At 39.8% G+C, this 25,307-nt stretch overlaps 1 protein-coding gene across 3 annotated transcripts in view; it reads right to left on the bottom strand.

Annotated features, from left to right (window-relative positions):
- The window catches only part of LOC145437615 (uncharacterized), a 73,558-nt gene extending 52,160 nt beyond the window's left edge, over positions 1 to 21,398 (bottom strand). For all 3 annotated transcript variants that reach the window (XM_080314886.1, XM_080314887.1, XM_080314888.1), the window contains exons 1-4: positions 21,259 to 21,398; positions 20,240 to 20,521; positions 18,015 to 18,055; positions 12,334 to 12,586 (exon numbers count right to left, since the gene is read on the bottom strand). In XM_080314886.1, the coding sequence (XP_080171012.1) occupies positions 12,334 to 12,586; positions 18,015 to 18,055; positions 20,240 to 20,521; positions 21,259 to 21,298 (616 nt within the window). In that variant the 5' untranslated portion in view covers positions 21,299 to 21,398. The remainder of the gene's footprint in view (positions 1 to 12,333; positions 12,587 to 18,014; positions 18,056 to 20,239; positions 20,522 to 21,258) is intronic.
- Between the last annotated feature and the right edge of the window lie 3,909 nt (positions 21,399 to 25,307).

Below are 25,307 nucleotides of genomic sequence, written 5' to 3'. Positions count from 1 at the left end.
CATTGCTTAACTAGACCAGTTATAGAACTTTTTCTCTCCTGCGAACTGTTTGCTCTGGTTAAACCTGTACTCTACCAAACGATAGCTGTCCCGACAACCCATAGCCGCAGGCGCGTAACATCAGTGCCGATATCCAGTCTGGTTAAAAAGGTACGATAACGACAGAAAAGGAATCCGTCGTGAAAAAATCTGTCAACTCATTTAGCGGATCACCGGTGCGTTGAGGCAACCTCACATTAGGGAGAAACCGAAATACGCCATCTCATCCTTGCTGTTCATGTCATTGGGTGATAATTTTCAGTTTTGAAACACGAGCAAGCGTAACACTGTATTGAAAAATATAGCAACATATAAAACGAAACTGAGCATTCACTTGCAGAAAATTACGACAACGAAAGGAAATACGCCAATATGGACAGGGATTTCAGTACTTGCAGACAGAAAATGTTGTACATGTTGTATATGTTCAATTGTTCATGCTGGCAGTATAGGCACAATTGCTGCAAATGTACAGTGCATTTATGAACTTGATTTTCTTTAGTTACAGCTCAACGAACTTTTCTTTTGCATTTAGTTCCTCCTGGCTTGCTGCCACTTCGTTTCGAAGGATTATGCGCCATCAATTGCCCATCAGTGGAGAGTGATAATGATTTAGGCAGCTTACAGGCTGTCGGGGCGGGAAAATTCATTAACTGCTGAAATGAACGGTCTTGCTCGTCTTTTGGCATGTCGTCCCAATCCCAAGGAGATACCAAATACTTTTTACAATTCTCAGCAAGGGTAAAAGTACCACGGCCTGTGATACTCTTTCGTACATCCAAGTATTGTGAAGTGATCGCTGATTTGAGTAGATTAATTAGATCTGGTAACTTTTTCTTTTTCCAATCTGTCAATCGCTTGAGAACATGGTTCATGCTCTCGCAGTTGTTATTGGTGAACCATTTGTGCTCGGCGCCGACAAAGCTACGCATTTGCCAGACCTTTTTTCGCAACAACGGTAGCAATCTATTTTGTAAGTATGTGACCAGCATTGGGCATATGCTATGGCACCTAGTGAGTAGGTCTTCTTCTCTTCGATTAAATTCAATTTCGTCCTTGCTATCCAACAGATTGAAGACTTGATTCACCAGACTTTTTCTCAAATGCTTGCTTGCACCGATGCCGTGCTGAAGTTTGTCGACCAAATTTGTCTTTAAATGATTGACACAGAGAACGTGCTTGCAGTTTTTGAACGAATTTTCTATTGCTGAGTGTAGTGCAATTTCGTCGTCTGTCCCCACGACAAGGTGATCGAAAGTACCTCCTATAACGGAGCTAAGATGACTGAAGAAGTCGTTAAATGTCCCTCTATCTGACCTATGGTGGAGATATATGGGACCAATGAAAATCGGATTTTCCTGCGTTCTGGTGCTAATCATCTTCACGTTTTTGAAAACTGCTACAGTAGCGTACACATTGCCTAGGTTGTATGTCTTGTCAATTCCAAGTACAGTTTTTCCAGTACAACACATCTTTTTAAGATCTGTTATTTGATCATCGGTGTATACAATTATGCTGGATGCTTTTGCTGGAGAATGGATGACTCTTCTCACAAATTTTTCCGTGTGCATCATGTTTATGACATCCAAAAGTTCGTCTGCATAACAGTCTCGCGACAGGCTACTGTGCCCTTCTTTGCTTACTTTTTCCCGGTGCTTAGTGTGGTGGATCTGACTTATATTCCGAGGCATTTGCGAAATACTTTCGGAATCATTTTGAAGATCAACGTAAACTCGCTTTCCTGTCCCGTATGTAACCTTTTCCTTTATCTTCTCAATAGTGCTGGGCGGAGTGCGGATGTAATTTTGAAAGTTCACAGAGCTGTTTCCGTGTGGACTGCAGTCCCCAGATATACCCTTGTACTCCACGATACACACATTACATGGATCCGATGGTCCGCTTTCAATCCAGCTTATACGTTTTTCGTAACCAGGGTTGTTCTTTGATTTAGCGTAGTATCGCCCAACCATGAGTACGTCACCTGGAGAAGGCTGCGGTGATAACGGCAAGTACTCCTTCATTTTTAGGGTACAAATAGCACCCCTGTGGCACCGCGGCTTGTATACATACCTGAGTCGGTCCTCGGTCTTCAAGTAATATGAATATGTTTGCTTGGTTTTCGTCCAAGCTCCCATGTCATCATAAAATATGCGATGAATTTTAGCAGCCTTTCGAAGTATGTTTGTTTTAAAATCAACGATAATGTAACAATTGTCTTTCCGTCCTGGAGGAATCTTCGAAAGGGCGTTTTTACAATCCATAATTTTTTTCACCACATCCTCAATTTTCAAAAACTCGTTAAAGGGCAGCTTCGTTTCATTGTTCAGCTCATTGTTCAGGTTAGGTAGAACTGATTTGGTTTTGTCTCCGTCAGCAACTTCTCCTATTTCAGAATTCATCTGTTCCCCATTCATTTGGTCAATAGGCGAATCTTCACTTAGGATACTGCTTTCTAGGAGCGAATGCTGTTGTTTATTAGCATTCACATCGCCAAGTTCGCTCTTATGAAACGTTTTGAAGTCGTCTTGTTCGCGTATATTCGGCTTGTCAATGTCGTCTTTTTCGCGTACATTCGGCTTATCAATGTCGCTTTTCTGATCCTCCGATTTCAGTTTTGATTCGCATAAACTATTTGGATCACTTGAAATCAGATCGGTGATTTTGATGATTGGCACGAAGTGATTCGGTCGAAATGGATTGCTTGTCGTGGGCACGGTAGTTTGTGTCCACATCAGAGTCGCAACTGGTATGGCAAATTTCGACACACCCCGGCCGCAACATTTGCGCGTGAACGGTTCTGTCAGGTATTCATTTGCCAATGTTGACGGATAATATGAGCGAATCGCGGAGCCAAGGGCGGCACTCAATGCGTAAATATGCATCATCTCGGACCAATGCCCCGGAATGCTTGCTTTTTGTACCAGACTGGCATAAGGCGATGACACAATTCTAACGTCAGCTATAAGGTCAACAAATCCCTCTGCGTCTTCGTCATAATATTTCGGATGCTCAATAATTTCGAGCGCGGTCAGAAGCCTCAAGCGCAAGTGGTGTTTCGCAGTGCCGTATAAGGCAAGCGACATTGCGCGGTAAAAACAATTCCCATCGCCATCAACTCGCAAGGCCGTGTGATCCGTGGTGATGATATAATGAAACTGCTTCAAAATCATAAGTGAAACCTCATCCACTACTGCTGCCTCATTTGGCATGCTCCGATCAGGCTCGAGTACTTTATACAAACGAAGAATCCGTTTTATAGCTGTACAATGTTCCGGATTTGCTCTAATATGTTGCAATGCCCACTCATAATTGAATTCACCTTCGAAGAATATGCAACAACGACATATGAAAATCTGGATTTTCCGCTCATTGAAGCTACCGATCTTCGCACAAGAACAGTGAGAGTATCTGTTGCATTCGTAGCATTCGACGTACTCGTCGGACTTTAAACAATCAAGTCCGCAAACAGTACAAGGATGAGACATAATCCAAGACGAAAACGCAACGTTGTTGCGGAAAAAACAATGAGAATTGCTATCCTTTCCACTGTCCTTCGCTACCTCAAATGATGACCCCAATGGGATTGCTACGAGCGCTGCCGCGCGGGGAAAGTTGCAAATTTTGCACAATTTCTGAAGCGAGGGGACGTCACAATCAGGTTCTTTGATAAACACATGTTAACTCTGTGGTGACGTGGTGACGTTGCAACTCTACCTCAAGTACACGTACAAATGTATCGATATGTGAATTACAAAATTAATGTTAGAGACAGTTAGTCACACTTATCAGTGGTCACACTAACGTAGTAGGTTGGTATTAATGGTGTTTCTACAACTATAGGATGGTCATTGGTCATTTTACACCAGGCTGGTATTCGTTATTACGGTTCCTGATCCACCGACTATTATGGGTCGGGGCCTTTGCAAGACACCGTCTACGCGGATCGTACGAGCAGTACAAGCCCACACCCTAAACCAGAAACACTTGGGTAGGAATACTGGAACCGACTTGGGCCTGATTCGAATCCCCAACCAATTCGTTTTGCAGCTGCGGAGCTGTGAATAGGCTATATTCAAGCGAACTAAAGCGGAACTAGTCAAGTATATTCCGCGCTAGTTAAGCATTATTCTTGTCGGATATTATAATAAAAGATCACGAGCGTGAATGCGTTACGACTCGCTAGTCGATAGGCTATACCTTGCCCCTCCCTGTGAAATATTATAGAGCAGAAATGATACGTGAATATCCCAATTCAGCGCAGCAAATATATGCAATTACAAAGTAGTACATATCCGGACGTTTTCAACTTTAGTTTACTCATTGCTCATTATCAGGATGACAATGGTGCCGATGTCTCACTAGTACGTCATTTAGGTTTCGCAAAGGTAACGAAAAAGAAGTCTTCCCAATTTTGAAATTATGCGCAGAATGATTCAGTTCTAAAGAAAACGATCAATAATCTAAATTATAATCTGTCGATCATGATGTGAAGTTTATTTGTAAAATAAAAATTACTGTCAAGCCCGCAACCAATATCCTCGCGAATTCGGTTTACCAGACATATCGCGTTCCGAAACGGGTTAATCCAGTTTTGTATGATGCGTTGATTGATAGCAGGCATGCTGGAGCTTGTGAGACAATGCTGTTTTCAAATCCTCCTTGCCTTCCTAACTAATTACCATCAAGAAATGAACTCCCTTTGAAACGTCGTTGATGTTCAATGTTCATGTTCGTTCACGCTATCAAATTCAGTTTGCAAACATAACCGGCCACATTATCATGTTAGGCATGCTGGCACTTTAGCACCGAGTAGGCAGAAAAACTTCGTCAGAGATCACCGCTGTATGTAGTGGCGAGATAACGTAGTGGTATAATCCACAGCTGCAACACCAATGGGTTGTGGGTTCGAGTCCGACCGAGGTCGGCTCCAGAATTCCTACCTAGGACCTAGGTGCCATCTCATCCGTGTAAGCGGTGTCTTATAAAAGCCAAGAATGTGGGCCGTTGTACAAGTCGGCCGCTACGGAATAAAAATGTAGAAAATTGCCTGGTGTAAATGACCATGACCATGACCATAGTAGTCGAGACACACCATGAACACCCAAAAACAAACCTGTCGGTGCCGTCAAATCTTCCGGTTTGCAGGGTGCAGTTAGGTCTGAATTGGCACTATTGCAATCATAATTCAAAAATCCCTATTGAGAATCGAATATCCAGATTCTAAACTTGGATTTAAAATTTCGGATTTGATACATCCAGAATCATATGAGCAAAATACTAATCTGGACTTACTTCCTTGCTTCATTGGCTTCATTTTTACATTAGCTGGTTTCATTAGCTTTTCGTTAGCTTACTTTTCATTAGCTTACTTTTTCATTAGCTTAATTAGCTTTTCATTAGCTTTTCATTAGCTTACTTAGCTTTTCATTAGCTTTTCATTAGCTTTTCATTAGCTTAATTAGCTTCATTAGCTTTTCATTAGCTTACTTTTCATTAGCTTACTTTTTCATTAGCTTAATTAGCTTTTCATTAGCTTTTCATTAGCTTACTTAGCTTTTCATTAGCTTAATTAGCTTCATTAGCTTTTCATTAGCTTACTTTTCATTAGCTTACTTTTTCATTAGCTTAATTAGCTTTTCATTAGCTTTTCATTAGCTTACTTAGCTTTTCATTAGCTTAATTAGCCTTTCATTAGCTTAATTAGCTTTTCCTTAGCTTAATTAGCTGCATTAGCTTTTCATTAGCTTGCATGTACAAAATAAAGGCACCCCTATAGGGCAGCGAGTGATGGTATAGCAGTTTCGTCTGTACCAAGCTACCGCAGCGGACGTCATTTTAACGTTAAACAGCAGTAGCAGGTTCCTGCTGTTTGGTCTACAGCAGTATAAGCTCAAGCTGTGTGGAAGGCAGCATTTATTGCGTAGTGAAAAAAGGCGCAGTGCAGTCGACACATTAGTTAAACGGTTAAAGCTATAAATCATTGATAAATGTATCTAAATTATGTTGCACTTGCGCATATAGTTTTAGCTAATAGTAAGGCGAAATCTGACTAGTTAAAATGAGCAGGCGTAAAAACGTTTTTCGTGACGATTATGAGAGAGAATTCAAAGGTATCTAACGAAGCTTGAAGGGCGAGTGTTTCGCACATTGCAATATCTGCAAATGTGGCATTAACCTGGAGGCCATAGGAGAGACCGCTATTTCAACTCACATTGGTACCCCAAAACAAAAGAAGTGTGTCATAATGATCAATTTGAGCCAGTCGATGTATACTTTTTCCACAAGTCGATCAGCACTAACGACCACAGACTACAAGGCAGATGCTGCACGAGGGTACCTGGGCATTCCATATTGTCAAACACCAGCAATCATTCCTCGCCAACGATTGTACATCGCAATTGTTCAAAGCAATACTCCTCGCTTCCAACATCGCAAATAACTTTTTTTTCGGCCAAGACCAAGACTATAAGCATTGTCATAGGAGTTCTTGCTCCATATGTCAAAAAAAGATTTTGTCTAAACTTGGTGTACGGCCTTTTCCGTCTTGATTGACACCTCTAATCACAACGAGGCCAAGAAGTTTAATTTATCACCCTATGGGGGGGGGCAAAGACTAATGTTTTTTTGGGGGGAAGGCTGACGAAGTGCTGTTTCGGCCCTGAGTAAAGGTAAACCTAGACCTGAGCTGTCGTGAGAACCAGGAAGCACTTTCTAATAACAAAGAGTTGCTGAAGCAGATTGTTTCTGGCGAAAAGTACGGAATTCGATATGCCCCGGCGCGTATAAATACAAAGTATGTACAAAAACGCTTTTTCATGCTAATATAATTTTTCGACTGTCCTTATTTTTGGGTCCATGTCGATGGCAACCCTGTCTATAGCAGTAGTTGTGAGTTTTTAAAAGTGAGTAGTTCTAGTCTTAGTTCAAGTAGCGCTTTTTGAAAATCAAGTAATTTGTTCAAGTCTGCCGGTGGAATTCACAATCTAATACTAAACTAACGTTCCATAATAATTCACGCTGTAATCTACCATCTACATACGGTAGCTAGGGTGCAGTGATGGTATGACCTCTAGCTTGTAGCAGGAAAAAAGAGAAAGTGCGGGGCAATTCAGTCCTGATAGGATCCGGTGAGAAAGTACTCCAAATTATACAACATTCTACTGTTCTGCTTAACATCAGGTTAGCCTAGGCATTCGAGAATGCATTTCCACGAGTGTAGCCCTTCACAGTTGGACTATAGATCAAGAGCCTGAAATTATTCAGTCGGACTGTACTAATTTCAAGGCTGTTTGCTGATGCATAGGCACTTGGCCACTGGCACGCATATTCTGAGAGTTGACTATCCAGTATCCATCTACTATTACATGCATCTATGAGCTACCGCATAATTAATTGTCAAAAAAAAATCCTCAAGCGCCAGTTACAGAAGACTATACCACACGATATATGGAGATAACTCACGTAATCATACGAATGTCTAATCCCAAGCAACGTCTAAATACCTATGTAATCTGTCCCGCTGCGACTAAACTTTCTACGGATATTCGCATCTACGCAGCAGCTCGGGTTCAAACATCGAAATCTGACCGTCATTAACTTTTCTTTGTAACAAGTAGTCTACGGGGCGTTCAACACACCTGCGTGTCATATTATTACACATGACGTAACAAAGTCAACTATATAGACTTAATCAGCGGGAAATCTACGAAACCGCGTCAGACACAGTCAGTGAAATAAACTGTCGGTTAAACAAGAAATGAAACGTGGATTATTCAATGCCACCTCATTACGAATCCATACGCGAGGGATTATTCATCTGAGAGTCACAAACACAGGGCGATCACTCAACAATACGGGGGTGTAATGTAAGGTATCAACACAAATACCTGGATTCGGGATGTCTGGGGTAGCAAACGTGTCTCTATGCGGAATATCTGCTTTCAAATCCAAGATAGTAGCCAGTAACCACACATATCATGACCAGGAGTGCTTAGATTTGAATGGATTACATGAGTGACCACGTAAAGTAGCTCAGAACAATGGACGCTGGTCTTCAAATACAAGTTCGACACAGTATGATAGTTTAAGTATCTGAGAGCTTATATATAAGTATATGTTGTACAAAAATTTGCCAAATTCGAAACCATTCTTCTCGCCACAAGCGCCATATCATGATAGGAAGCTTAATCGGAAATCGGAGAAATCGGAATAACCTTAGTCCGATCTGTACTGTAGCAGAAGTTACTGCCCATAACATACTAAATGCAACCAACAGTGCAGATACATATGTACAGACGCCGTTTTAGGCGCATATCAAAATTTCTCCGAAAATCGAAATTCGACCCAGCTGTCGCAAATCTTCCAAAAAACACCTAAGATTTTTAAAAACGCCCGTTTTTGATGTTTACAGAATCAACAGCGTTACTTTGATACTTTCCGCGGCCCCTACGGTCGCAATCGCGCGCGACTATTTACAAAACTTTGTGGTGGGATAATTGCCTGGAAATATGCCAGGAATACTTTCACGCCTAAATTACATACTCATTCCGTTTACGGACTCGCTTCGAACGCACTTTTAAGGGATCACAGATGGATTAGGATTTGGATTTGCGTTTGGACGGATTCCAAGATTTTGGCCGCGAATTTTAAACTGCAAACCCGAATATGAACCATGACGCAGCATTGAGAATCACTTGACTTAATGCTTTTTATTGAAGCAAATTGGGTCAGTTTATTAACTTGAATGAGTACTGGAGCTATTAGATTGAGGTAATGGGTTCCCTAACGTTCAACCCGGTATCTCTGCTAACTATAGGCAGCCGGGGGCGTACGGTAAGTTATCGATGGGCTCCGAGACAACTGATAACCCCGCGAGAGCAGATGGACTGCATAATCATTTTCAACTTACTACAGCATCAGTCTCAACTATATGTATTCTATTTCGTTTCAAGATAACACTGTATAGAACACCACAAGCGCCATCCCAAACACCAACAGTTTATCCGTCCAACGATAGATCGATAAATAATTGATTTATAAATGTCACAATCGACAGGCGACGAAGTAGTTAAAGATAAAATCGCACCGTGACGAATTACAAGTCCATTTCAAATGACCAATTACTGTTGAATTCTAAAATTTGGCCGAATACCAAAAAACAATCAGTTTCGTATGAAACAGATCACGAACTCTGATATTAATTAATATCAAGAGTTTCTTGGAGGTACATATAACTTCAATGTAAAATTGAATACTATATTCGTATTCATATTTACTTCATTACGAATATACTATTCAATCGTAAATTAATATCAAGCAGGATATCAGCATCCTTCTTGTTATAGTGCTAGCATAAATACACTTTATTTTTACTACACTTTCAGGATTTGGCGCCGGTCGACACCCCACAAATAAAATATAATTTGCTACTTGACGAAAATATAGCATAATGCATTCTGCACCAAGGACATCTCACCCATGTAGCGGTACTACAGTGGGATGGTCATTTCTAAAGGGCAGGAAGAAGCGGGAAAACATGAAACGAATATCATATTAAGTATTAAGGTCACCGCAGTAAAGCAGTAAGGAATTTGTATTGTTTGCGAGTCGAGAAAGGAATTTAAGACATGTTGTAAAAGTTTAGTTAAGTAAAGTCACTCCGTCGTAAAATAAGATTTTTGATTTGTGTGACGGATGCGGGTTTTCTGCTTTGGAATTAGCGCCAAGTGGCCCGTGGCATATGGCTGCATTTTTATCTCGAACTTGGTATACAATATTCTTTTCAATACTAGTCGCTGACGATTACCGTGACCTGATCTAACAAGAGCGAAACGCCAGCAAACTAATCTAATCAAATTTGTGAAATGTTCATTATGCTATAACTCAAATTGTAATCGAATTTGGAAAAGCTGAAATGCGTCTAGATGTCAAACTCTGCCCCAGACGAGTGTCAGCCGAAAATATGCGAGATTATTTCAATACGAATACACAATTCAACCGATTATTGAAGTTCTGTACCTCCGATAATCTCTTGAAGCATATTGGCAGCGATTTTTCAACTATCACAATCGCATTAGTCAGAATATCAAGACAATGACGCAATATATGTCAACAATCCAAATGTTTGGGGTTCATATTCGTGTCAATGACACGCGATAAATATCTGTCTGAGAAACTCAGTTCAACGGATGACGTGACAATACGACAACCGCCCAGAATCGCAACTATAATTAGAGCTTTGCAATACATAACTGTGCTTCAATTAACGCGGGCACAAGCCGACAATTTACGCGGGCAAACGTGTAAATTACAGATTACAAGCGTGGCCATTACGAGTGAAATTCTTACCGCAGAATTACACAGCGCTGAGACGAGCAAAATTTAGCGACGTAATGTGTCTCCGTACCTGCACGATCGGCTTTTAATCGCCGTTGAATTATTGAAATATCGACCCTACGTGTTTTACTAGGATAAGGTTTGTATATGCGGAAATCTACGCTCGATGTAGTGTAGACTTTACCAAATCACCAACTATAGACCAGCTGACGTGACTGCTGTCTTTTGATACTATAGCGCAGGGGTGTCAAACATACGGCCCGTGAAGAAATGGGAAACGGTTAAGACCTATATGAGTCTAGATATTATATAGCATATCTACAATAAAAGTTGAGATTTTAAGAATTACCTCAGCAAATGTCGAACATGTTCATTGGCCACAATTTAACCAGAAATAGTTATTTGCAGAGATGAAAACGCCATGCCATATATATGCCATAATAATGAACCACATCCCAAAGTCTTCATTTACAGTTAAATCTCTAGTATTCCTCAAACGCATATACGCGGGAGCAACGCCGCGTAACGAATAAGCGGAGAAACATGCCAACTTATATCTTCGTTAGAGTCAATGTTTTAGCAGTTTATAACTGCATACTCAATGGGCCAATCATCGCATTTTTGCCAATTCCGTTGTTTGCGAATAGAAGTATTGATACGATATTGCTACGTAAGATAACATATATAGACTATATGATGTATAGGATTGATATAAATATCATTCTAGAGAAAAACCAATGGTTTGGAAGTGACATGATGGAACCATTTGACTGGTTCGGCCCGCAATCGATCAAAAGGTTTGAACCCGGCCCGCGACCCAAGTTGAGTCCAGAATTCCTACCTAAGTATTGGATGTTTATCTAGGCTCCTCCTCACCATATCATCCGTGACAGCGGTGTCTTATAAAAGCCTAGAAGGGGGCCGTGCTACAAGTCGGCAGCTACGGAATCAAAATAATGAAAATTGGCCTGGTGTTAATGACCATTGTAGTCGACAAACACCATGAATACCTCAAGCAAACAAACAAACCCAAGTTGAGTTTGACACCCCTGCAATAACCGCATTGCCAAGTAACACTCAAGTACCCCATACGGATAACTATCAGATATCGCTGGATGACATCACAATGGAAGCAACTGACTGGAATAACAACGCCATGAAGCTTCTATTAAGCACGATAAATTCCAGGACTTATTATTGTCATTAACAGTTGAAAATCGTTATCTACTTGACATACGGCAAGTTCTCCGCAATCATAAACCATGTAATCAATTATTTACCCGTCAGATAACAGGACATTGTATCCATGTTTTTTCAGAATGTATAATATATATGTATTTGATCAGCCGCGGTACACGCCTTGGCGTTATCAACAAGTAATCATTTCACATGAAAGTAACGCCTACATGTTGAAACACCGTAACGACACCACGTTGACATGACAAATACTCACGCATATTCCATTCAAAAATGCTGGAAACAGATAACTGCAATGGTGATATTTGAGCGGTGAAAATAACTATTAATATATGTTTGGTAGGCCAAAAACACGTCTTTATCAAATACTGCAAATATACTCAATGAATTAAGTTTCACAATGATCAAAATATGACTAAACGCTTTAGATTTCGGTACGGCATGGCTGCCATGTAGGTATTTCAAGGATGTACGTAACTGCTCATACTTTAGCAATCTGGATTATTCAACTGCGGTCGCAAAGGCAATGGCATATAGAATCCATGTAAATACGTTCGTTGGCTTGATTTATATCCATCCTATCAGTTTAATACATCAAAAGACAGTCGCGCCATGAAAAGTTAGGACTGCGCTGGGAATCTGGGAAAAACTGTGTAGCTATCATCATAATCTGAAATGCTGAAATGCTGAAAATTGTCTGGTTATCCAAACTTGCTTACTACACTATTGACGTGAAGTCGTAAACAATCAAGTAAAATTCACCTGATATTGTTCGCTGTTCAGGCTGAGTCTCCTGGTCACCAGCTTGATTCCGGAGATAGACAGGACTCTGATAGGGAGATATTCCAGGCGAATTAAACTCGTTCGAGTATTTCCGTCGATTCGGCGTGGACGAACGCGAACTCTCTACTCTTTCAGCGTTTTCGAATCGCTTCAACCTCTCGTAGAAGCTCGGGGTGCGTTGAACTTGACTGGACTCCTTGAAGGTCGCAACGGGCGTACTTAGGGTATGAGCCTGGGAAATCGCGAATTCAAGATTACTTTGGCTATCGTGCGTAGAAGCAACCTTCAGAACTACAGATGTTTAAAAAAAAATAGAATACAATAAGTCACCATTGTTGTTCATATTATGAAATATTCATCATACTTATGCCCTCAAATGGCTAGAACGCGTAAACAGATGTGGTCACTAGTTAGAAACGAATTACTTCTACTTTATCGGAGTGATCAAGTGAGTTTGGCCTGCTTGCACCACTTACTCAAGTGATTCTATCTTATTATTACTTCCACTTCATAGTTTGTTCAGAAAAACTATTTACTTTTTAATCTTTGGCTTTTTAGAAGGTACAGAGGCTTTTTGGGATTAGTTTTCATCACTTGTGCCATCATTGTAAGTAAGAAAATCGGCATCTGCGTGCGATGTGGAAAGGAAATCTATGCCTCAAACAGACAGATTACTAATCATGCCTAGATATTCGGGTAAATATAACTAATCAACAGAGCATTTGGGCTATAAATAATACGTCACGAACTACAGCACCAGAGGAAGTATTTATTTAAACAGCTTCTTGGAGGTACAGCACTCAAGTATACATTTGAATAGTATATTCAAATTCATATTGAAATAAACACGAATATTTTCGACTGACACTAGTCAGGGGTGATCACCAGCAACTAGTAGAGAATTGGAGATAACATTGTATATCAACAACCGTATCGGCCAGATCAAAATCGATCCACCATGCGAAGTATTTGTGGTGTAAAGGTTGTAACCGTGGACTAGGTCTCTCCAAGTATAAGCTTGCTGCGTCTTAGTTACGAAACACAGAACGATAGCGCTGTAATAAAATACTTCGGCATACGTTGCATGATTGTCACATTCAATCGTCCGTGCAGTTTTGACATTACAAAGAATCGCTTCGTATCAGCGTTACGTACCAAAAAATTTTTGTCAGAAAGTCGAAATAAGTACTTTACAGGGAATATGATGCACTATTATCACCAGATTTATACAACTAGATAATTGTAGTTGTCTTACTAGACTAATTAGAGTGAAATACTGGCAATCTAATTCTAATCTAATTTCTCAAATGTCCAATAGAATCACAACCGTACTAAAGATCGATCCCAAATATGTCCTGCTTAGCGCTCGATATTGCTCAACACATCTCTCGCAAAACCCTGACTTGATATCCGCCTACAACTCGACCTATCCCTCGCAATTACCATACGAGCGTTCCGGACAGTAGATCGTAAAACCAACGCAAAACAAAGCCAAAAAACCTATGTCTCTGCATGCTTGATTCCGCTTTACGCTTCGTCAAAATCTTATGCGAGGCTACGCGAGACGAGGCGCGCGTTCAAGGCCGTTTATCCGAAAAAATACCGTAGGCTAAAATTCGAAACATCTCGCCGGATTGCAGACGACAAGGCCTTCATTACGGGAAGAATGTCGGTGACGTAATAGTACAACGCTATGGAGAAAAATGTACGGCAAAACGAATACGATCTCGCGCTGATAACCAAGATCATAAACACGAGAGCGGTGTATACCGAAAGCGCTATTAGTCTTGCGGCTATATTTGATATAAATCGTCGCAAATAATCCTAATATAAGAAATCAAAGCCTGCAAAGTTTGAAATGTGACGGAGAAGCGATAACACGTTGCTTCATAGGCTGTTTACCACTAAAACGTTGGCGACATTTTTTTCGGAATGTTGCGCTGAAACGTACCCTAATAGTGCGAAATTTTTGTGTTGACTCGAATTGTACTCGAGTCATTGTGCACGACTCGAACCAAGTCGTATGACTCGAGACTAGGACGGCAAAGACATTTCTTTGTATCTTCGAAGAATAGTAAAGTCACCATATTGGTAATTCGTCTATCAGTCCTGATACTCGGAAAATAAGGCCAGAAACTGTTAGGACTGAGGAAAATTACGATATTATGAATGCAAGCCATTCTATATCACACGAACAGAGTTTAAAAAAAAGTGGGTTGAACCGGATTGAACTGAAAACTGAACAGTGAACATAATGACTTGGACTCGGACTCGAGTCAAAACACTATGACTCGGACTCGACCATCTACTAGCTGACTTGGACTCGGACTTCACTCGGTGGTGAATTGAAAACGACTCGACTTGATAAAAGTGAGATTGACTTGTAACTTGGTTACAGCCTTGGTTCTAGGCCTAGCTTTGCCTAAAAACTGGTAAGTAGAAATGGTGTAGTAGTCTAATACACATAACTACTCGACAAATCAACGCAAAAATAATGAAAAAACCTACTTGGTTACTCCGAAATAGTAGAACTACTATACGTTACTGACAACCTCTGCAAATACGATATTGCCAATAATCCCAGTTCGCCTTCTATTCTTAACAATCCGACTATGTTCGGATCTTACGTCATATATAGGAATGCCTAAATCTGGAAATGCTAATCGCACATTGGCGCTCCGATCGGAAGCGCACCGACCAATTAAACACCGCGATCTTATCGTCACGGAATCTCAAAATAAAATTATTGCTCTCGCCAGTACTCGCGTGACTTCGATGAGATCTGTATCCGTCACACCTCGCCAGATTTGGACAACTAAGATAATTCTAGTGGTCTAATTAGACTAATGAAAGCGAGATACCGGTAATCTAATTCTAATCTAATCCAAGTTTTTCCAAGTGAATCAATTCTAATTCCAATCTAATTTGTGTTATAATGTGTAGCCATCATTCTAATTCTAATCTAATTTGGAAATGCTTAAAACTTTCTAGGTGTTCAACTCTGCACCGCAGCTCCTACATCTTAGATCAAACCAGATTATAAAAGACGCATCCGCTGATATTAATTAGCGTTATCTGACCAAGAACCAGCCAGAAATCTTTATTGAAGGGATGAAATTCCATCATCAAAACTAGGATATCTGTCTGTTCCTGCCTCAAACGACACACACTGTTGAACGATCACTTGCTAATCACCTTTCGCCACACACTACAGCCTCATACCCTGCTAAAAGTCGCCTATACAGCCCGGTGAATACGACAAGTCTCTGGCTATACAATATATTTTCTTCATCCTTTCCGATCATAAGCACAGAAACGTAATGAAACCACTAATTTTCGGATACATATCCGGTTCATAATAGGGTGTGTAATCCCAAGGTTACGTGGAGAAAAAAGGCCGTATCCGTCATTGTAAAGCGATAAAGAATCGTATGCACATTGCACAGTACATTGGTATACTCGGAAGAAGATTATTTTGCAAAGTATTACGCAACATCACACTGTTACCATACTGAAAGTGCGCAATCGGCATTACAGTCTGACCACTGTACAAAATTGGTGACAGTACCACGATTTCAAAACTGAAACGATCGTTAACTAGACAGATGCAAAGTCGATTTCGTATATTCCGAAAGTATGATGCTAGCAGTGCACAATGGAGTGGAATATAGCTAACACTAACGCCGAAAATCTATGCCCTGCGGGTCGGTAAACAGTTTAATGTATGCGTTATATCTCTGCATTATACAGCATATTGAATAATAGTCTCCGTTACTTGTGACGTAACAGTGACTCCGATGGTCTTGGTTTCAGGTTTACTGACTGGCGGAAACAAAAATAGGCGTCGGCGCTTCAAAAGGCGACTTATGCGCTCTCAAATTTGACCAAAATTCACAATGTTTCATGTAGGTGAAGTAAATCTGTGAAAATAGGTCGCTACGTTGAACTGTAAACAAGCGACAGCTGAAATACCGTACGCCGTACGGTATTCATCACATCTCGCACTCGAAATCGAAAAATATTGTAAGCGATATCAGCGTGATTTCCAACTATTTTTTCGGCTGGTCCGCCAAATATTACTTCAATTTTATTGTCGGTTACAGAATGTGAGCTGTTAAAGGCTTGTCCATTAATTATAGTAATAAAACACTAACTGATTTTGATATTTGGAAAGCTTTCTGACATGATATGAAGTTCCACAGGTCTAGAGGAAATGAAACCGTAATTTAATGCTACATATGATACCGTCTTACTATAATTGCATATTGTATTCATATTGAAATCCGCATATTTTCGGCTGACACTCGTCAGGGATTAATCGCCAGCAACTAGCAGAGAGTTGAAAAGAAAAATGTATATATCATTGATATGCAATGTTCTTTCCTATTCTCTACCATAGTTGCTGACGATTAGCCGACGAGTTACAGCCACATATATATCCGGGTTTATAACAATATCAATATATCATTCAATTGTAGAGAGACGGTAGCAAATATATCATTAAATTACAGTTCCAAATCCTTGTTTTGCGTTGCATACTTTTCTGGTGAGTACATTTATTCTGGGTTGGTTTACATTCGCTTAAAGTTCACCGGCCGGCAAGCTGAAAGGTTGAGTACCACTGAGATATATATGACACTCTGCTATACATGAAACCAGACTGTTTGTTTTTTCAAAGAACCCGATATACTATGCTGGGCGTGACATTATTATACTTCAAATTATCGAAGTGATGCACTTTAATTGCCTATGGGCCTGTTCCCGAATAAAGTATGATATAATGTGATTACCCGTCCGGACACGGCTAGTGACAATACTGAATATTACTGTATTCGTAATTGAACGACTCAAGGCGAAATAGTAAATACCACGGCGCTGCGATAACAATCTCGCGCTAACCAATGAGCGGTGATCGTGACTAGAGCATCTTACCCCCAGAGTAATATACGCCCAAGGCAAAGCCTGTTAAGATAATTTCATTATTAATGACTACCAGATGACGTCAGTAACGAAATACGTATATTTTTCAGGAGCTATCAAGTAGGTTTTGCGCTACTTACTCGGGTGAAAATGTGTTTAATATACTTCTACTTCTACTAAAACACTTTCTAGGCAAAATTATTACTAACTATAAAGTCATATTCCTAGGCTATCACGCCTATCACGCCATACTGTGACCCATACAGAATTAGCAGGACACATCCTTATGGTCGTTCAACAAGATAGCGTAATGGCTTCTTGGTCGGTAGGTCGTGGTTTCAATCCCAAGCCGAGTCAGACCAAACACCTGATCATTAAAACTGGTGTCCGTGGATTCTCTGCTTAGCGCTCACCATTTCAGGAATAGTATATGGAGGGTGGTGCAAGACTACAGGGCTATTTCTGCACCTTCCTTGTACAACAGCATATGCACATCATGTGCTCATGGTAAGCATATGGACGGATCGTGTGTATGTATATGTACGTACATCATGAGTCAATCTATAATTCCGCAAAAACATGACGAAAATATATAAAGTTCTATTCACATACAGTACAAAGAGCGTTTCTGATCAGCATTCGAGTAACGGGCATCCCCTTTTCCGCGCGGCTGCCAGTCAGCACCGACGCCCACTGACGGATTATAAATTACAAGATCCACATAAAAAACATGAACTTACAGCCGGAGAATGACTTCCTGTATCGCTTCCTTTGCGAGGGTCTGCAACAGTTGAAAGGAGAATTGATAATATGTAAGCAGGAACACTCGAGACCGCCGTAAAGGTATTTGTCGTTACACAGCATTATGAAAGTCAAATATGTGTGACAAACATTATTGCAAAGACAACACACATTCACAGCTACGTAGGGGCTTACTGCTATTGATATTGTCTGCTAAATATGTGGCAACAAACAAAGACGACTCGAAAGAACGTAGAACGTAAATGCTGATTGAGATATAAGTGTCCTGGAATGATAGACACAACATGATATTGACACAACTGAAAGATTTATTACTACATTATGATGAAATATCTATGTTGATATGACTTCATGCCAGTAAGTTACACTCGCACTGTCACACTAGCTATAAACCCACGCAAGTATTCCACAAACACATTGGGCTACCCGTCAGATAGGCAGCATTTTTTTCAAATATTACACAACTCTGAGGACAATCCATTGCAGGCATGATCAGTCAAACAAAGCAGTGGTTTATTGAAACCATTTATGCCGCATCACTCAAAATACAAACTTTAAGGAGGGGCATGTTCATTGTTCATATGCATACAACCCAGCCCCAATTGGTTACACACGTCATCCTATTATATGATATGCACCTAAGATGCAATCTAGTAAATCTTTTGTGTGTTTGACTGTATTGTATTCGCCGTCTTATTACAATATCTTTCAAGTAGTGGGAATACCCAGATATGGTCATTGGTCAGTAACGAATCAAAGTACTCAAGTAGGTTTCGCCTGATTGCCACTTCTACTTGAGCAGTGTTTATGAAAACGTCTTTACTTTTTGCGCATTGAATTTTGAAAAGTAGAAAGTAATTCTGGGATGAGTTTGCATCACATTTATGTGCAAAATCGTGAGCATAACCGAGTGAAATACCGTAACTGAATATATGTTCAAAGATTTTCAGAGGTGGTCAAAGTAGTCACCGTCGCTACTCAAGTAGAAGTAGAAGTGACGCCACAAATTCTACTCAAGTAGAAGTAGAAGTGGCGGTTCACAAGTAAGTAGGTTTTCCATGCCTATTTTTGCCTAAGAAACTGAAAACTGTCAAGTAGAAGTAGAAGTAGTCTAAAATCATAACTGCAAGTAGTAAAAATCTACTTCAAGCTCTTCAAAAAGTGGAAGTACTTCGTTATTGACCACATCTGAAGATTTTACATATTTGTAGTGCCCCTGGGGTAATTCCGGCTCAAATCAACCAAGGCAGAACATCAAATCAATCAAAATAAACATCAAATGCAATTTCCAAGCAACGTAGATCAATTTCAAACTGGACGAAAGTTGTTTCGTGGAAATCCATTCAGCACGATTTATGGGGATTTGAAAAAGTGCAATTTTTGTGCTCAGTCAACCGTGAAACGTATGATCTTTTAGAACATAAACTTTAGAATTTTACTGTAAATAAGTCTTTCTCTGTAAATGGAGTACATTTTCAGAAAGTACGTAGCCAAACACTCATTTTGAATATTTTTTTCATGATAATAACCTAGCCGTTTGGGGTTAAAACAAGGGCTTAAGGTATTGCTGGAGAAAAATCAGTCATGCGTGACGAATTTTTCCAAGTGAATTGTGAAAAAAGGTACACTTCAAATTTATTGTGTAAGGTATCATATGAAAGCTAAGAACGAGCACTGTGCAATAAAAGCAATGTCAATAGTGATTTATAGGATCTAAGCTGCATCACAGCTAGAAAACTATATTCATGTATTTCCCATGTGTCTAAATGTATTTTGGGTTATATATTTTATACACCTTCTTGATATATGATAGACTAATACTTCATTAGGCATATTAAATAGATTGGGGTAGGGCTTACTTTATATTCCTGCTCTTTATATTACGTTAGCCATGAATCTGCATCTTGAAATCCCGGAAGTAGCCAGCACAGATCAACTGCTAAAATTATGTGACCTCTCAACCAAATCTATTTTTCAAAACTACTAACCTGAGTACATTTCAGATTTTTCATTTTCTACTTCCACTTGAAGTAGTTTTGAAATATCTTAAAAATAGCTAATGATTCTTGTAACTGAGTAGAAATTTATGCCGTTACTTCCACTTCTACTTGACTAGCAACGCTGACTATGGACTCTGACTACCTATAGAAATACCCACAGATTTCTTGAATTGTTGGCGACCAGCAGGTTCTACACAGCTTACTTTCAAGTTGGTCACTGGAGATGGAGCTCTCCGCTGTGCTCTTTCTCGACCTTGTATTCCGTCTGGAGCGTGAATTTCGCACAAACACCTGATCCGGCTGAGATGACCGAAAAACAGAGTCAGTGTCGTTATGGCTCGTCGGCACATCGGCAGTGTGTGTATTCCAACTGGAATTTTCCCCTCCGGTAAGTGACGATACTGAAACCGCACCCCTTTTCAGCCTTCTACTTCGGCGTACTCCCATTGGACGTGCACTGTTGGGTGCGGCAGGTGTTGCATATTCTGAAATTTTCAAAATATCATGATCATCAAAATATATAAATACCGTATTCAAAATATGTTATTTTATAGAAGTACTTTGAAACGAGGATGTCAATATTGTTTTAAAGAAGCTCTTGGAGGTACAGAACTTCAATATGCAATTGAATAATATATTATATTGAAATAAAGTTCAATATTTTCAGCTCACATCCGTCAGGGGTAGTCGTCAGCAACTAGTAGAGATTTCAAATCATCTGTGTGTATCACCAAATATGACATCACAGGCTAAAAAATTCGTTTTACATAAGATTCTGGCATCATTGTTCATTTCCTTAGTTCTGGTTTACAGATTCTAATTACCTCATGCCAGATCACTCAAACTACAGCACCATGCAAATGTGGTTGAGGTTAAAAATGTCAGACAACCGTAATAGCTCTTGAGTGAAATGTCTTAAGGACTACTTTTCATATATAAAAGGATATTACGCTGTACTTGTGAATTGAGTCCATTATAAAACACTGAATTTGTTAAGTTGCATCATTGCTGTCCAGACTTTAGGCCATCTCTCACAATTTTCATGTCATATTACCAGTGGCATCATATTAGACATTATCATTTTATGTATCACAATGTTATTAAACATCAACTTCTCTGTAGGCCTATACAAGCATTTAAACAATGAGCCAACACTTAGTTAAATATCAATCAACATAACTATGGCACAGACCCTGTGTACAAGCAATTAAAGATTACTTACCAAAACCCTTGCTGGTGTTCATCGATAAAATGGAACTCATTTTGAGGAGAATATCCAAATATTTTGATTATTCATCCAAGACAAACAAGCTGATAACATTAAATGTAATCATCTATAATTCTATATTAAAGATAATCATTAGTATATTTATACATCCGTACCTATGTATTATTAGAGGTCTCAGGTGTTTACACCTAATTATGAAGGATCGAACATAAGAAATGCTCATTAGGTTACATACCCAATAGGGTATGCAAACATCTATAACTAATCTATGATAGATCAAAGTCTTTATGTTAACTATCTACAGCCTAGTGGAAGATAATCTCAAAGCTACCAGCAATACTATGTCATAGCCTGTCTTTCTCACAAATGCATTTTCCACGCTTTGTGTTGATCTGTTTTCAAGAATGGCGCTCACAATGAATAATCTCATAGGCGGACAATTCTGTTAATGATTAACCCCAGGGGCGGGAGATTATTTTGAAACTCAAGCTCAAGCTACTGTTTTTTTGATCAAACAAGTTCGAAACTGAACAAATACCACACAGTAAACAGGACAATATCACACGGCAATTACACCAATACTGATTCTTGACCACAATGCAAAATTGACCTTTGTTGACCTCCAAGTCTCCATATGATTATGGAATGTCGGGTAAACACAAATGACGCAAAATACTGTTAAAATTCTACATATCTATATACAAGACCATTAATTAATCTCGCCCCACCACGTATTTAATATACGATTCATCGGTCAAGAATGCGAATCGGCGACAGACAGTACTGTGACCTGTTATGAAAACAAAAGATGCATTGATAAAACAATACAGTGTCCATTTGTACCCCTTTCAGTAATGAGAAAAGTACGAAATAAATATTTTGTTACTATGACATGAGTCTATGTGCAATTATGTACAATACAGAACTAAATTCGAGCTCAAGTTTGGCTCTTATCCGCTTTGTCAGATTTCCTAACACAGCTGACTTGAACAAATATCCTGTCGCCAAGAATCCCACGCCACGGAGGCAGCGTTGCTACATATGGCTCATGACTACGAACCGTAACGGCTTGTGTGTTTCTGAAATTTCATGTATTTTTAGAATCATTTCATTTACCATTATTTGCATTACTCTGACGTATGTATGCGTATTTTTGTATACTGCTATACTTGAATCATGGTATAGATGAGTACATCGCTTCGGTGCAACCTGTTTCGTCATATTTTGTGCTGCGAGCCAAAAATGTTGTATTCTGTCTCAAGACTTGTCGTCAAGTGTGGCTAAACGTAAGTTGCGTTGTATTTGTTTCAACCGATTCAATCGATGCATTAAATCAGGTAATTTTCAAATTTTACTGTTCCGGTGCCCTCAGCATCCTCGTGTCGCCGAACGGTAATCGAGAAATTGTAGATTATGACGAATGTTAATTGCCTGCACCCTTCCATTCGATAATATGATGGGGATTGAGCTACCACTAATGACGAATCCACCTGAAATCGACCTGTTGTAAACTATACCAGATAAACAACATAGGAAGCTGCGAATCCATATTTTTGTGAAAAATACGGAAGCTACTCGTAATCGCGTATCATCTACGTCAGTGGTTCTCAGCCTTTTTGTCTTCGCGGACCCCTTTCGGACCGCCACGGACCCCGCGGACCCCCACAAGGTTTTAGTTCAAATTTGGCTCAATTATCGTGCAATCGTCAACCGTCGTGTGCAAATAATTACTAATAGCCTTAGTGATAAACATCAACAAAGTAATTTCTTAAAAGTAAGATCATACTATTCATGTAGAACTTGGGTTGACTTCTCTTATTTCAAAGCAAATTGTGCAACTGTATTTCTTGAAATGAGTGGTCGTGTCTTGAAAATCCGCGACTTCGGTTTGACATGAACGAGTGCCGAAAATTCATTTCCACAAATATAGATGGTGGCGAATGTATTATTAACGCGGAACACGTCCGGCGACATGTTTGGGTGTGATCGTAACAAATGTGGCACCAAAATGGACGAACAATCTTTTTTTAATGAACATATAATGTCACGTCTGGTCATTTTTATCTAGCAGCTTATCTTGAAATTATAATTGGAAAATGGTTATGTATACAGTGTTGGAGGTGTGTCGGAGGTTTACCTGTGGGCTCCTCGACACCTGATCTGCGTATAAGCGGTGTCTTACTAAAAGGCCAGAAGTGGGTCGTGCTATAAGTCGGCTGTTACGGAATAAAAATAAAAGGAATATCTGCCTGGTGTAAATGACCATAGTAGTCGATAAACATCATGAATACCTCAAAATAAACAAACAAACATGAGAAAATGGATTGTTGTAAACATTTTGAAGTCACCGTGATTGACCTTACTCATCCAACCTTTCTTTCCCACAATACCCAACAACAAATCTCTAAACAGCAAAATATTTGTATCAGTGGGCAATTTAGCAATTAAAATGATCTGCACAGTAGGATATTTCACCACAGACGGTCATTCTGTTGATCTGAGCTTTGGAATTTTACTAGTAATCAAGCGAAACTTCCTCGCGATTTTCCGAATAAAAAAAATACAAATCAGGTTATCAAATATTTTAAGGCTTCGCGGACCCCCTGAAATTGCTTCGCGGACCCCCGGTTGAGAACCGCTGATCTACGTCATCTACATTGAGTGTCCGTTTAGTGGGTCGGCTTTTCTCGCCTAGACGCGCAAACCGCGAATAATTTCTATAATTAATGACTGAATCGGTCAATATGACCGGGAATTGCATATATATTGCTAGCACTTTTTATCCTCTCTCTGCTCACGTAATCTGATTTACCGGTAGCGCTGAGGGAGTTGTGTTTGAAAATGTAAGACCCCTCAATAATAATTAAACATCTCCGGATGTATACCCGACCCGTTGGCAGGAAAGAAGCAGTACTTCGCCCAAACGTACTAAACTAAAAGATCACACGATTTCAAATTAGTATTGCCTCATGGCATATAATTTTTCCCTGCGGGATGGTATTTGTGGACAATTAAACCTAAAGTTTTCGGTCAGCATAAGGGCAGTCCTTTTCGGCCAAGGTTTTCTCGCTGCCGATCGTTCTGGCACACTTATTGGAGTCGCATGTTACATGGTCTAAAACAGGGGTGGGCAAACTTTTGAGCTCGCGGGCCGCATTCAGCATCTGAATCCATTCGCGGGCCGCACTATATAAAATTGGGATTATAAACAATGTTCCATCTAAGCTGCGCACGGTCTCTGCGCACAAAAAATTCGAAGTAATAACTTTTTTTTAGTCGTTACGCACTGTTGTCCAAGGGTCTGCGCAGTGAGTGTGCGCATACTCGTAAAAAATTAGATGGAACATTGACTATAAACCTAAACGCAATATTGGTATTTGATTATATAGTGGGGACATGGGGATAATATATGTACTTATTTAAAACAAACCAAACATAGCTTTAATGATATCGTACACGCGTCAGAAATATAGTGGCGAGATTTCATAGGCTGGTCGACCTCAATAACCAATTTGTCAAAACTATAGAGATGAAACTCGGTTGTCCCGATTCTTAAAAGGATTGAAATTTAAATCTGTGAGCAGCGATCTGTTCTTAGATTTACTAACTCCACTTTTGGTTCAGTTCTAGGACACATAGTGCTAACAGCATCATAATCATGTTAGCTTCAAACACGCTTCTACTATGTGTTGATAATATATAAATACCCCAAGAAGTCTACGCATACAGAGAACGAATCTACACGCGCGAATCCTTTTTTATAAGCACATCACTGAAATAATTAATACTGGAGTGGCCAATCTGAAATCCCACTCGTGATCTGAATTATGTCAATCTCGTTTAGGACTTCTGTGATGTTTAGCAGTTGAAACCTTTCAAACTGTGGGGGCCTTGATATCAGGCTGTCGCGCCAGAAATTAAACAAAAAATTAATATAGGAAGTAGGCCTATGTACCTTATAAAAGTGGTTTCATACTCTTTAAGACACGACACGCCCCCCCTCCCCCACCCCTATGATGGTGGCAGATTTCGCGCCACAGTTA

Source organism: Botryllus schlosseri, chromosome 4 (genome assembly GCF_051294905.1).
Source record: "Botryllus schlosseri isolate E-star chromosome 4, Bs_hap1, whole genome shotgun sequence".
Taxonomy (NCBI): domain Eukaryota; kingdom Metazoa; phylum Chordata; class Ascidiacea; order Stolidobranchia; family Styelidae; genus Botryllus; species Botryllus schlosseri.
The sequence above is the reverse complement of the archived record's forward strand: the minus strand, read 5'-3'. Positions and strand labels throughout refer to the sequence as shown.